The sequence below is a fragment of the Tetranychus urticae genome, chromosome 1, assembly GCF_039701765.1.
Source record: "Tetranychus urticae isolate SD_2017Ah chromosome 1, NJAU_TeUrti_SD_1.0, whole genome shotgun sequence".
Lineage (NCBI taxonomy): Eukaryota > Metazoa > Arthropoda > Arachnida > Trombidiformes > Tetranychidae > Tetranychus > Tetranychus urticae.
Window position 1 is genome coordinate 5,364,214 of NC_142958.1, and position 13,717 is coordinate 5,377,930.

At 32.1% G+C, this 13,717-nt stretch overlaps 2 protein-coding genes across 2 annotated transcripts in view; one reads left to right on the forward strand and one right to left on the reverse strand.

Annotated features, from left to right (window-relative positions):
• Positions 1-62: 62 nt before the first annotated feature.
• On the forward strand, positions 63-3,210 carry omd (integrator complex subunit 5 omd). The gene is made up of 4 exons (XM_089266351.1): positions 63-1,136; positions 1,223-2,448; positions 2,528-2,721; positions 2,802-3,210. The coding sequence occupies exons 1-4, from the start codon at positions 134-136 to the stop codon at positions 3,058-3,060; spliced, it is 2,682 nt and encodes an 893-aa protein (XP_089122477.1). The 5' UTR covers positions 63-133; the 3' UTR covers positions 3,061-3,210.
• Positions 3,211-7,616: 4,406 nt separating this feature from the next.
• LOC112538879 (uncharacterized) overlaps positions 7,617-13,717 on the reverse strand; it is a 25,440-nt gene continuing 19,339 nt past the window's right edge. Inside the window, exons 7-11 of the mRNA XM_089266322.1 lie at positions 11,297-11,386; positions 9,845-10,210; positions 9,651-9,728; positions 9,456-9,545; positions 7,617-7,649 (exon numbers count right to left, since the gene is read on the reverse strand). Of these exons, the coding sequence (XP_089122448.1) occupies positions 7,617-7,649; positions 9,456-9,545; positions 9,651-9,728; positions 9,845-10,210; positions 11,297-11,386 (657 nt within the window). The remainder of the gene's footprint in view (positions 7,650-9,455; positions 9,546-9,650; positions 9,729-9,844; positions 10,211-11,296; positions 11,387-13,717) is intronic.

The following is a 13,717-nucleotide window of genomic DNA, read 5'->3' on the forward strand; positions in this document are numbered from 1 at the left end:
TCTATTTAGTAATCTTGGTTACCGGCTGTAGTCTACAACCCGATGGAATTACTTATGCAGCTTCTTAATAGTTAACCTCGGTTTAGGTTTAAATTGATCACTATTTGTTTAATAATTGATTCAAGTTGTTAAAATGGTTGATAGTGAACTTCTAAAGAACGATTTAAAAAATTTTCTCCACTTTGCTTGTGAGAAGAAGACTGTCAATGGTGATTTGTTGATCAGGTCGGTCATCAATGTATTCAACAAGCTTCCAATATCAAGGTCTGGTGTTTTGACTTTTTTTAATCAACTTTTCGAGGAAATATGTGAAAGATATAGCTCTGAAAATGGTGGAAAGAAATTTAAAAAGTTGGATACCAGTATTCTAAGTCGACTTATCCAAAAGTCAAATGAACCGATGGCTAAGGGAGTTGATAATTTAGGAACAGTTGGGGACACTCCGATGAGTCCGCCAATGGTGGAAACAGGATCTACCACAGTTCCTATATTAGATGAAAGTAACATAAATGCCACCATTCAAAATTATATCGAATTGATTGGAACGACTTTTGACCAAGTTGATGCCAGTGGAGACTCTACATGTAAACAATTGATCGTTGATTGGATTTTGAATTTCATTGCCATCCTGAGTAACAACAAAATGATGAAAAATTTACCACAATCTTCTGCTACCAATCCCGTTCTCATATTCACAGAGTACATTAATTTTTGGATTAAATGTCCTGTTGTTGAGCTTGTTTTCAAAATAATCATGTCTTACGCTTCATCGTCTTCCATTTCATCTTCTTCATCCTCGCCATCATCGTCATCTTCGACCTCTCAATCTTCAAACAACTGTCAAGCTTTACTGTTACGGTTAATTGACTTCTCACCTGGCTCAGATTGGATCTCAGCTCATCTCATTGCATCACTACCATCTGATTCAAATTCATCTTTATTTTCAATTTGTATCGAAACTTTACTTCAAAGTAATGCATCACAAATATCCAAAACAAACATATTATCTTACATTTCTGAACACAACCCTCAAGCAATAATCAATGCATCTAGGAACAATATACCATTTCTATTAAAATTAGCCGCCAATTCCAAACCATTACTCAACCTTCTCTCTGTTGAAGTAGTTAAACAAGGTAAATACTTGCAAACTATCGTCACATCCAAATGCTACCACTGCTTGAAATCAGTTGAATCTAATACATTTTTTCTTTTTTTTCAGTTAATATCAAAATGCTAAACGATCTCAGTGGCACTCTAAAAGAAAATCTCCAACCTCCGGTCATTTATTGCATACTGAACGCCCCTAATTCTTATGAACTTTTATTAATTGTGTTTGATGCTTGTTCGCATCCTAACGCAAATGAAATTGTCCAGAAAAAAGCTTTTGGTATTTTAGAATCAATAATATCTCACATTCATGAGCTTGTATACTCTGCTAATGTCATTGCTCCAGTCCCTATTTTGGAAGTTTTGAGAGACAATTTGGAACATCTCGTATCTCATGCAATTACTAAATCAACTAGTAATTTGAAAAGACTACAAACGCAAATTATTCAACTGTTGTGTCTTTACTTTGGTATAGATTTTTCAGCGCAAGTTTTACATCAAATTCTCAATTCTCTAGACACTTGCTATAGCGGATTCACCTTAGTTGCTCCACCTAATCCTATTCTAACTAACTTGATTCGATCATTGAAACTTCCATTTGGTGCTCAAGTATATAAATGCTTTAAAAAAGCTGCTCAATCACCACTACCAAAGAATGCCAATTTCTGGGCGAATCTATTATCATTAGTGGATCTTGACGAGACTATCGAACTTGATATTGATGTCATGACGGATCAATTTACCGATCACATGCAGATGGGTCATTTTGACCGTAAATTGTTTTATATTCTGCGATTAATTTTATGTTGTATTGAGAAAAATCCCAAAACTTTGGTACGACCCAAGCATCATCTTTGCATTAGCTTAATGTCAACTTATATGAAAATTTTGGACCTGATTGAATCAAATGACAATGAATTGGAACTGCGAATGCAGCTTGTTTCAACAGCTCAAAAACTAATGTCTCATCTCTCCAAAGGTCAAATATCTAATCAACATATTTTAAGTCGAGCTCTCATTGAAACTGAACTTAAAAGAAGTGAAAACGTCAAACCAGAAGAATTGAAGGCTCCATATATCAGCATGTTCAACGAAAACCTTCAATATGGAGGACCAACCAAATTTAGGAAAACATCCTTAAACCCGAAACGTGATATTAAAATTAATAACCAAGAAGAGCTGAAGCCTAAAAAATGCTCTATAAGAAATCAACTTCTAGTCGACGCAATTAAATGTTGTATTATAGATACACAAGCACTTGCCTTATTGTTGGTCGAATGTGTAACACCCGACGTTATGTTCAATGATAAACCCTGGCCAGATGAGGACTTTCTTAAGGTAATTCACTATTAGTTAAAATTATATTCTTAACCATAATCTTTATATTTAAAATTGTCTTTTAATTTTATATTTAAAGGTGACTATTGAAAGAGATCTTTATGTTGCTCGCAAATTTGAATCAAATCCGGTTCTTTGGGATATCTGTGAATTGATTGCAAAAGCTGGGAGTTTACAGCACTGTTCAGTTTTGATTCAAGCTTTGATGGCTGTGCAACTATGCCGTTGGTCTGCGGCAACTGCTCAAATGGACAAACTTGACGCAACCCAAAAGTAATTATTTCATTCAAAAACCACAAAAAGTGAATTCTTTGACACTTAACATTAATTATTTTATTTTATTCTTGTCTTAGGCTAGTTTCATTGATTGCCACAAGTGAACTGGTTCCTAGTTGTCCATTCAAGTATATACCTCAAGTATTACCGGAACTTACTCCTTGGGAAATATTTTGTATATTGAATGATCTTTGGAGGTATCTAAGAGATAATAGTCCTCCAAATATTCGACCTAATCAAGGATCACTCCGACCATATTTAGAAAGATTAAGAGTTATCACAGCAAAAAAACTCCCCGGTCCACTTTTTGTGAAAATATTCAAAAACTTGGAGTGAAATATGTAATTTGATTGTTTAGTGTATAAATTTTGTTACGCATTATCATGAATTTTCAGATATTTTCACCGAGTATTCATTTTCATTAATATTTAAAATATACCAATTTTGTTTAAAAATTAAAATCGTTTCAGAATACTTTTCAAAGCATGAATTTGAGATTCAATCTTTTGTTCATCTTTTATTGATATATTGAAATGAGATATTGATATTTCATGTTCATGGCATTTACAGAGAAATAATCAACATAATCAACCTCAACAAAGTTACAGGTTTTATTATGAAATATTGCAATTTTGTATTCAATAGATAATTCAACACAAAAAAACGATTGTTAAATTATCATATGATTATTCAGTTGTAACAATTGTTTTGATAATCTTTCAGCTGAGATGTTGAGAGGAGTAAATCTGAAACTGGTTTAATTGAGATGATACGATGGTTTAATCATGGCTTAATTGCAATCCGATAAGCAAATCATTTGTTCTTGCAATTAGAAATGCAAGTTGTTATTCATTTTTCTACAGAAGTCATAAAGTCGCAAAGTCATAAGAGATATAAATGATAATATAATGGTTAACCCATTGATAAAGATTTTAAACCAGAATTTGATTCATTAAAGTTGAGATTATGAAAAGAATAGATTAACAAATTGAAGATCAAAATCTGAATTTAAAGTGGAAATCAAGTTTCCATTCAGGTAGATAGATGATCCCGTCTTGTTTTTCTCAACCAGCATATATTTTAGCTTAAATGCCACCAAATTTATATTTGGTACAGATGTGATTCAAGATTTTGTTTTGTCTGATAAATGAAAATCCAACTGAACGATTAAGATTTTAATAAATATTATAAGCTATTAATGTAACGTTAAAGAAGCCGTTTTCAATTTCATTGACACTGATGAACACTTCAATGTGTGAACATTATGTTGCTGGGTTACAACACTCTATGAAACACTAACCTATGCGCAGAAATTCTTGGACAGATAATAAGTCGAATTTTTCGGGAACCGACAGAGATGAAGGGTTGTAGTTTTCAGGAATCTTACATCTGGTCATAATTGATATCCAGTAAAAATTTGGAGATTTTGCAAACAGTATTTAAGAGTTTATGCAACATTTTGAAAATTCGCGCGTCGCTATATTTTACTAAATAATTTTGATCGTAAATGAGTTGTTAGTTTTAAAGTTCTCTAATTCCCTTACGATTATAGCAATCAGAAATATTGAAGCATTTCTGATTGAAATATACCCTAAATTTTATGCTGGTGGCTTTGTGGCTCGAAATTTCTACTAATTAATTAATAGGATTAAAAATAAGATTACAATTATGAGCAAAAAGTTTGACCCTCCATAATTTAGAGACCGATGAAAAGCCGTGAAATGAAGCCGAATTAATTATCGGACCATAGCATAAATTATATCATCTTGGAGCTCTAAACTTGTTCTATTCATTGTACCCTAATTTGTGTCTCTATCTACATTAGTTCAATAAATAAATTGTCTTGATCAAGTTGTCCAAGAATTTCTGCGCATAGGTTATAAGTCTTTAGACGACGTAACGAGTTTTGTTTGCACTGTCTTGGTACTAGAGATAAAAGTGTCAATTCTAAAGCTATGAACATTAAATCTCAATTAGTTAATTCTTAGATGAATCATTCCACTTTTGGTTGCACAGAAAATTATAACGACTAGAAACCTAAAACAGATAAATCAAACAACTCTATCAATATTTTCAGTACTTGTGGGGTTTTTTGATCTAAATGAAGGAGAAAGAAAGAGAGAGAAATAAAATTGCCAATTTTTGCTGGTAAATTGGTTATTATCAAGTATAAATTAATGTTTAAGAGACGAAATTTCCTTTTAATAAGGAACCAGATATTGTTATATAAACTATGGAACCGAATATTAATACAAAGATTCATTATATCATTAAAAAGTATTGTTTAATGAAAAAATTTGGGTAAACTGGTTAATGTACATGGAAGACATTATTAGCGAGTGATTACTAAAGTTTATAAACAAATTAACATTTAAATTATATTATGCTACAATATTTCATCGGAACTTTGATACAAAGTCTGTCAGATTGCAGGAAAGGAAAAATTATCATTTGATTGAAAACCGATGAAAAATGTAATGAAAAATACGCTTTCTGTAAATTACAGAAAGTATCAGTATAATAAATATGAGTATTAGCACGATTGGTAATATAATAATCAGCAGATTAGTCGATTTTTTCGTTGTGAAATTTGTTAGTTTAAAGTGATTTTCTTGATAAACAGTTGAACCATCTGCAATTATCGACAATTCACCTTTTATTTTTGCGATTTCATAAAATTTGTTTGAATAAGTGATGCTTTGAGGTAATATCCATCCACATTCTATGTTCGTAACTCTTGAATAATCCAATTGTGATAATGGTATTGAAGGTGAACCAAAATCATCTGAAATGTAACCAGATACATTGTACTGAGTGTGATTACAAATTATGCTTATTATGGTTCCATCTGAGGAAGTTAATTTAACTTCAGTGACTTTTGGTGTATCAGCAATTCTTACTTGTAGGTAAAATGAGATCGTGTTATCATTTGGTTTAATTATCAAGGAATAATTATTGTTTCCATAATTTTGATTACCAACACATTTGGTATATTTCATTCCACAAATAGGAACATCTTCACCATTGTTAGCAACAAGTGCAGAAGTTTGGTCTGAAATCAAGAAAATTTGGTAATCACATTCATTAACCAGATCCATTGGTTTATTATTCATATAAGGCCAGTAGTAATTATCCAATATCCACCAACATATTAATTTATCAGGCAAATAAATTGATGAACCACCACTTCTCAAGTTATAGTTTTCAGCTATAATAGCTTCGGTTGCGTCGTGTGTTGATTTACTACAAGAGTATGTAAAAAATTGGTCCCTCTTTTGAAATTTAAGGCTAATTTTCCTGAATACTCTTTCCTCAACATTGTGTCCAATCAATGTTATATTTAAATGTCTCTTAAAAATCTCTTCATGTTCAATGACACTGATATGAGCTTCAACCAAAAGATTGTGAGTCGAACCATAAGACAACTTGAATACTTTGCTATAGCAAGGATCGCAACCAACCGTTGACTCGATGAGGTTCACAAAAAATAAACTTATAACTATGATTGATATCATTTCTGGTTAACTTGCTGATTCAACACAAGCAGCATATTCTTGGTCATCTTGGTAACATTGTAACTCCAGTGACACATTAAAACAATTGTTCAATTATCATATGATTATTCAATTGAAACATTGGTGATAATTGTTCAGTTTCCATTGTTATTAAACTTGAGAGGTGTAAATAAAGCTGAAACTGGTTCAATTGAACAAGATTAAATGGCTTATCAATTTGATTGCAATTGAAACAAATCTTGTAATCTTATCTTGCAATTAGCTCTAACGTGTTATGAATAAGCCACAAGTCACATTAGGTATCATATGAAACCCATTTTTTTGCAAGGTGAGAATAGACATAAAATATTAATGCGATTATCATTAATATACTGGCAATAACAAATGATGATAAAATGGCTAAATCATCACAAGAGGATTTGGAACCAGAAATTGATTCACTTAATTTGAGATTTTGCAAGTTGTAATAGTGTCTCTTATCGTCCTTGATATGAAGATTAAAAGTGGAATCCCAAATTGAACATAAACCCTTTTTACATGTAAATGTATCTGGTAGGTCGACCAAACATAAATTACCAACAATCTTATTGTACTTTGGCTTATCATCTGTGAGGAATCCTACGGTTCCATCAAAACTCAAGCCGTAACCATACACAATGGGATTGGTATAGTTGCACAAAATGACCAGAAATGAACTTTCATGTGATAATGAGACTTCAAGCATTTTTGGATTCTTGTCAAATGAGTTGATCCAAAATTGGACGAAATCCGTCCTTTTCTTTATTATGAGTTGATATTCATTGTTGCCATAAATCTGGTAACCACCGCACTTGGTGAAAGCTAGTTGATACCAAGGTAGTTCAGTTGAATCTTCAGCGATTACGGAATCAATTACGTCCGAGACTAACGCTATACTATAATTGGCACTGTACACTAGGTCTAAGAGTTCAACATCGTAGGGCGTCTGTTTAGATGTGAAAGGCTGAGCAATCCAAGTACAAATCAAGTTTTCATTCATGTAGATGGATGATCCAGTCATGAGTCGTCTTTTATTATTGAATACACCAGACTCAGTTTTACCTAATCTCAATTTAGCACAAGAGTACATTAAGGTCCTTTTCTGTCCAGTGAATGTTAACATGATTGAATGACTTCTACTTGGATCCATATTGTATGCCACCAATGTAACATTAAAGTCAGACTCGTTATTTTCAATTTCATTGACACTGATGAGCACCTCGACGTGAGAACAATATGTTGATGGGTTACACGGAATACTATAAGTCTTAAGACGACACGATGAGCTTTCTTCACACTGTTTTGATACTAGAAACAAAACCGTCGATGTTAAAGTCAAAAGCATAATATTAGATTTCACTAATCAGTATTATTCTTGGATGAATTATTGCACTGTTGATTTAACAAAAAAATTATAAAAACTGTATTGCTGCTAAATGGTGGATTCAACTATCATAGATACTGGAAGCTCAATTGAAAGTGAAACATTGAATGTCTATGTACACCATTGCACATAAACAACTGCAATGCTTATTTTTTGAACTCTCTCTTTTTCCCTCTCATTTGTGATAAAACAAGAGAGAGAGAACAGAAAGGGATATTGAAGATTCTAATGAAATGATTAATCAAAGAGTAAAGAAGAAAAGAGAGATGATTGACTAAACGATAGCTTACTGTTCAATCAGGTTGAATGTTAATGAATCAACTACAATGTAACAAAACTTGAATGTCGTGAGGAGGACCAACTGTAGCTGATTTAGGTAAGCTAGAAGAGCCTGGGTGAGTCTCATCAGTAGTGTTAATCAAGTAAAAAAGTGATGGCGAAGAAATTCCAAAATCATTTACAGCAACGATCAATTTAATCGGTTAAAACGAAATTATTGCAAGTCAATTTTTGTAAGTCAAAAGAGTCTCATTTAAATGAACGAATGATATCAACATCATGTAAAACAATCACAACCTTCGATTTATTAAAAATTCCCTCCAAGTAACAGTTATTTATCTCGTATACTAGAAATTGACATGAATACATCTTGTTTATTCAAGGTGCCAACTCAGAATCTATTGCTACGTAGAAAATCAAGTTTTTAAATCCGATTAAAAGTTAGTAAATTTTTATCTTGACAATTTTGTGTTTATCATTCACCGAATTCTGAAGGTCGATCTGGAAATGAAATAATCGTTAGAGGGACATATTTTTTCAAACCAGTAAACTAAACATGTGTACCAGCATACATCGTTCTGCATATTGTTTAAATTACTTAATCACAAAGTTACTTTATTATTCGTTTTCTCCTTATTGTTCACAACTTGAAATTTTTCGTTTTTTGTCCAGTCAAATACCAGATAATGACAGTAAATTGGCATAGCTTATTTGTTGGATAGGATATTGGTTACATTGGTATTTATTACATTTTTTGGATAGATTTCATTCTAATTTATTCAAAAAAAGACACAATAGTTTGTCAATCAAATCCAGCAATAGGTCAAGATAGCAAAAATCCAAGCATCAGTGTGTATAATGTCACGGTGCTGCAAAATGCACTCGATCAGTTTAAGAGCAATCATGCTGCCCACTTAGTTGAACTGTTTGAGGGAGTTTTTAAACTGGTTCATAGCGAAAAGCTAAAGACATCAATGGATCTCTAAAAGTGAATTATACAATTTTAAATGTTAATAAAAAAATGTCTCTTATTTTGATTTTTACAAATTTTTCTGTTCTGAGTTGACTGACACTCTGTTGTTCAAAAGATAATCTCAATCATTCTGTCATAAATCATACACGCGGGCATGCTAATTTAACAGTGATGTGTATTAGATAACGGTATGAAGAGAAAATTATAATTATCTTCTCTTGTTTTTCAGTCGAAATCAATTGAACATGATCAAGCAACCTACTGCCGAGTCTCATGAATATTTTTTGATTTGTATAAGGTTTGCTAAATTAAAATTTATCCACCTTTGTCTCATTCATCATTGAATCACTTGATAGATTGCATGTTAATTGATTCTTGATGTAATACTTACTAGAATTTGATTCTAACGTTTGTTGACTTTACTGATTATTTCGATTGATATTTGTACAAAATAATAAGTACAAAGAGCCACATTCCAATGTAAACTATCGAAAGTAAAGGCACAAAAATAAGTTATTTTGATGTTTGAATAACATTTGAATATAAATGCGAAAAGTCTTACAAGCAAAGTGTTATTATTGTCAACATGAATATAATTGCCAATATATGCACACATTTTACGAGCAGCAAGCCGTTCTAGAGCTTCAAGTTTCTGTTGGAATAAAAAGATTGATTGAATAAGAGATACGATTCTGCAAACTATTTCTAATGATAGAAAACGAAAAGTTTCAAAGGGTCAACAAGATACAACGAATACCTTTAGAGTAACTTTCAGGTTGAAGGATTTTCCAGTATCGGCTGTAAGTCGATAAATTGATTGATGCAATACGCCAGCCTAGTTCAGAAATAAACAATTAGAATTGAAAATATAAGCTCAAAATGTAATTTATAAATAAGCACCTTTTGACCAATAACTGTCGCGTAAAGAATGGTTACGTATATTATTATTACCAACAACAAATTGGTAAAAGCGACAATGAATTTAACGCCGAAATCGTCAAATGTAAATTGGGTTAAGTAAAAGAAGATCAAAATGTTGTGAAAAGCAGCATAGACATAGAGTGCCAGTAATATCCAAGCAAGTTGAGCGTTGAAACAATCAATCCAATTGCTGAGTAAACTATGTTTATAGTAAAAAGATGCTGCATTTTGCCAAGTGTACTCTTCGACTGACAAGTTTAATTTTTTGCATTCAGTTGTTAACTCAGCAATTGAAAGGGTAACGAGGATACCCAAAAGCATTGCCATTATGAAAAGCCATAGAGCACTTGTGAAAATCAAATAGTAAAGGGGTGTTTCAGTTGCTAAACTGATTAACTGAAAAAATAAAACACTGAAAGATGTATAGTTGCAAGTCATGGTGGTTAATTGAAGCGACACAAAAACGAAAATAGTGCCAATTGGAATGTACTTGTACAATTTAATGCAAGAATAATAGAAATTTCTGTACGATTGATCGTTTTTCGATAAAAGGACAAACTCTTTATTTGGTTCTTGAAGGGATTCTTTGTATTCATCGAAAAAATTGAGAAGCGATTTTTGATTAAGCTGATTGAGATGAAGTAGAAAAATCTTTACCATGCAAGGCATAAAGGTACCAAAATGGCTAATGTAATTTAACTCTTTTCGGAACGATGTAGAAACAAATCTGTCACCCAAGAAGAATAAAATGGATTGATTGTCAGTAACACTGAGTACTAGAAATTGCATCGCGTAGAAAAAGTTCAATATCAAGATGATCAAACTTTGCAATTGAAAATACTTGCAACTTTTTGATCTATCAATAGTTCTTGTTGTACGTTCAAAGTGCTCCAGATTATCAATGGCTCTTAATAAATCATTTTTGGTCACATTGAGATTTGAAACTTTACAGATAGTTTTAATAGAAAAGTCGAAACGAATCTTTTTTAATTTTTGAATAACAACAGCGATAACCAAGAATAAGTCTCTTCATGATAAAAACTCGATCACTTTTAGAGGTCTGGTGGTTGTTTATTCATCAATAACTGCATAAATAAGGGAAGGAAATCAACTTGATTGAATGGAGACATGAGCGAGAAAAGTTCAAAAAGCTTCAACACCTTGAAAATATTATGAATAATTAAGGTATTCGATCTACCATTAACTGCTTGCAGTAGTTATGTATCACGAATATCAAAATCGATTTTAATATTCTGAAGCACATTAGCGCTACTTAACTGGAACCTAATACAATAATAAACGAAATCAATAAAACCATAATTAATATATTTCTCCTTTTTCAGTCAAAAACCAATTATTACATGACCAAGCAACTGCCTATCGATGTCTAAATCGAAATTCATCCATCTTAGTCGTTAAATCAATTAAAAGATAAAGATTTTTTCTTTAATAACGTTTGAATATAAATGTGAAAAGTCTTACAAGCAAAGTGTTATTATTGTCAACATGAATATAATTACCAATATAAGCACCCATTTTACGAGCAGCAAGCCGCTCTAGAGCTTCAAGTTTCTGTTGGAACAAAAAGATTGATTGGATAAGAGATGCGATTCTGAAAACTATTTTAGTAGTGTTATAAAGTCCTCTTCTCGACCAACTTGTCTCTTCTGGACCAGCTAAATGTCCTCTTCTGGGACAACTTGTTATGTCATAACATTTGAATCGATTTCATCTTGTATTAATTTCAATTGTGTTCTGATACTCTAACAAAATGAATTCAGCTAGTTCCTCATCAGCTTCACCATCGACTTCATCATCATCTCCATTACCATCTCTATCAACAAACCCCATCGAGAGATTCTACCAAAGAATGCTCCAACCAGGACCATTAGGTGGTAAAGTGAAAGATTTATTTAGCCTAATGGAAACATATTCATCGTAGGATGAAACTGAATAAGATAAGGTTAAAACAGTTGTGGAAGCTGTCCTTTATAATATGTTAAAGAACGGGATCGATCAAAATGGCTCCCATGAAGTCAAGAAACTAAAAAAGAAATAAGTGATCTTGATAGAAAAGTCAACAAGGAAGCCAAAGAGGTTGAAAAGCTTTTTAAAGAAAATATAAAGCTAAAAGAAATGTCAATAAAAAAAGATAGTGAATTAGGATTCGCAGAATATACACTTAAAGAGCTGAAAAGGTCCTCAGGATATGTTGGAAGAAAGGACCAGAGGTTTAAAATTTTATGTAATTACATTGCTAAATTCAAATATGTAAAATCGTTAAAAAAATCAATCAGAAAAGTCATTGTTTAATTGAAAAATAAAGGTTCAATTTGTTAAACAAAATTTTTCTCACGCTTTTTCGCGCATAAAACTTTTCTCACGCTCCCTTACCACTAAACTTCAATTGAAAGTTGGTCCAAAAAATATAATAAAAAAATTAAGTAATATTTGTTCCAGAAGAGGACAGTCAGTTGGTCCAGAAGAGGCACCAAAAGTTGGTCCCGGTGGGACAAGTTGGTCCAGAAGAGGACTATATAACACTACTTATTTCTAATACTAACAAGGGAAGTGAGGGTAGTGGTACGATTAGAATCGGATAAAAAGTGTATGATTCTGTTATTTATGATGGAAATAGTTGGTTACGATAGAAACTTGAGAACGTAATTGTCCTTTTCTAATTCGAAACGCGATTATTGCTTCCCAATGTGCATAACGCCATAGTGAAAATAATCAGATTTCCGCTCCCGTAATTTTTCAAGTCTTATCATCAATGATTTTTTTCTCATCCTGAATTGCATATTCAATATCACAATCAAATAACAAAAAATTTCGCTTGTGAGTGGAAAGTTGAAGTTGTCAAGTTTCGATAAGTTTACCTCAATGGTAAGTTGAAACTGTGTAGCTTACCATGGAAGTAACCTTTTGATTTTTTAAAAAGTTAAAATCTATGATTATTTTCACTATGGCGTCATGCACATTGGGAAGCAATAATCGCGTTTCGAATTAAAAAAGGACAATTACGTTCTCAAGTTTCTATCGTAACCAACTATTTCCATCATAAATAACAGAATCATACACTTTTTATCCGATTCTAATCGTACCACTACCCTCACTTCCCTTGTAAGTATAGAAAACGGAAAGTTTCAAAAGGTCAACAAGATACACAGACTACCTTTAGAGCAATTTTCTGGTTAAATGATTTTCCAGTATCGGCTGTAAGTCGATAAATTTATCGATGCAATACGCAAGCCTAGAGCAAAAATAAATTCAGAATTGAAAATATAAGCTCAAGATATAATTTATAAATTAGCACCATTTGAAGATTAATGACTCAACGACAATGTAAAAAAACTTGAATGTCGTGAGGAGGACCGACAGTAGCTAATTTAGGTAAACCAGAAGAGCCTGGGAAAGTCTCATGAGTAGTGTTCATCAACAAAACAAGTGATGGCAAAGAAATTCCAAAATCATTTACAGCAACATACATAGAGTAAACTGAATCCGGTTTCATGTTTGGTGGACTTGACAAGACTCCATGGAAATCAGTGATACAATTTGCATGAGATGTTATTGGAAAAAAAGTAATTGAGAGTAATGATACGTGGGTAGCTACGAAGATTTATAAATAAAATATCACTTTTAATTACATTAATTGACAATATTTCATCGAAACTTTGATACGAAGTCTGTCAGATTGAAGGAAAGGAAAAATTATTCTTTGATTGAAAACCGATGAAAAATATAATGAAAAATACGCTTTCTGTAAATTACAGAAAGTATCAGTATTATAAGTACTAGCACGATTGGTAATATAATAATCAGCAGGTCGGTCGATTTTTTGGCTGTAAAATTTGTTAGTTTGAAGTGATTTTCTTGATAAACAGTTGAACCATCTGCAAT

Coding starts and splice junctions, on each gene's coding strand:
- omd (XM_089266351.1), top strand. CDS start 134: ATGGTTGATAGTGAACTTCTAAAGAACGATTTAAAAAATTTTCTCCAC. Junction 1,137..1,222: donor TGTTGAAGTAGTTAAACAAG/GTAAATACTTGC, acceptor CTTTTTTTTCAG/TTAATATCAAAATGCTAAAC. Junction 2,722..2,801: donor AAACTTGACGCAACCCAAAA/GTAATTATTTCA, acceptor TTCTTGTCTTAG/GCTAGTTTCATTGATTGCCA.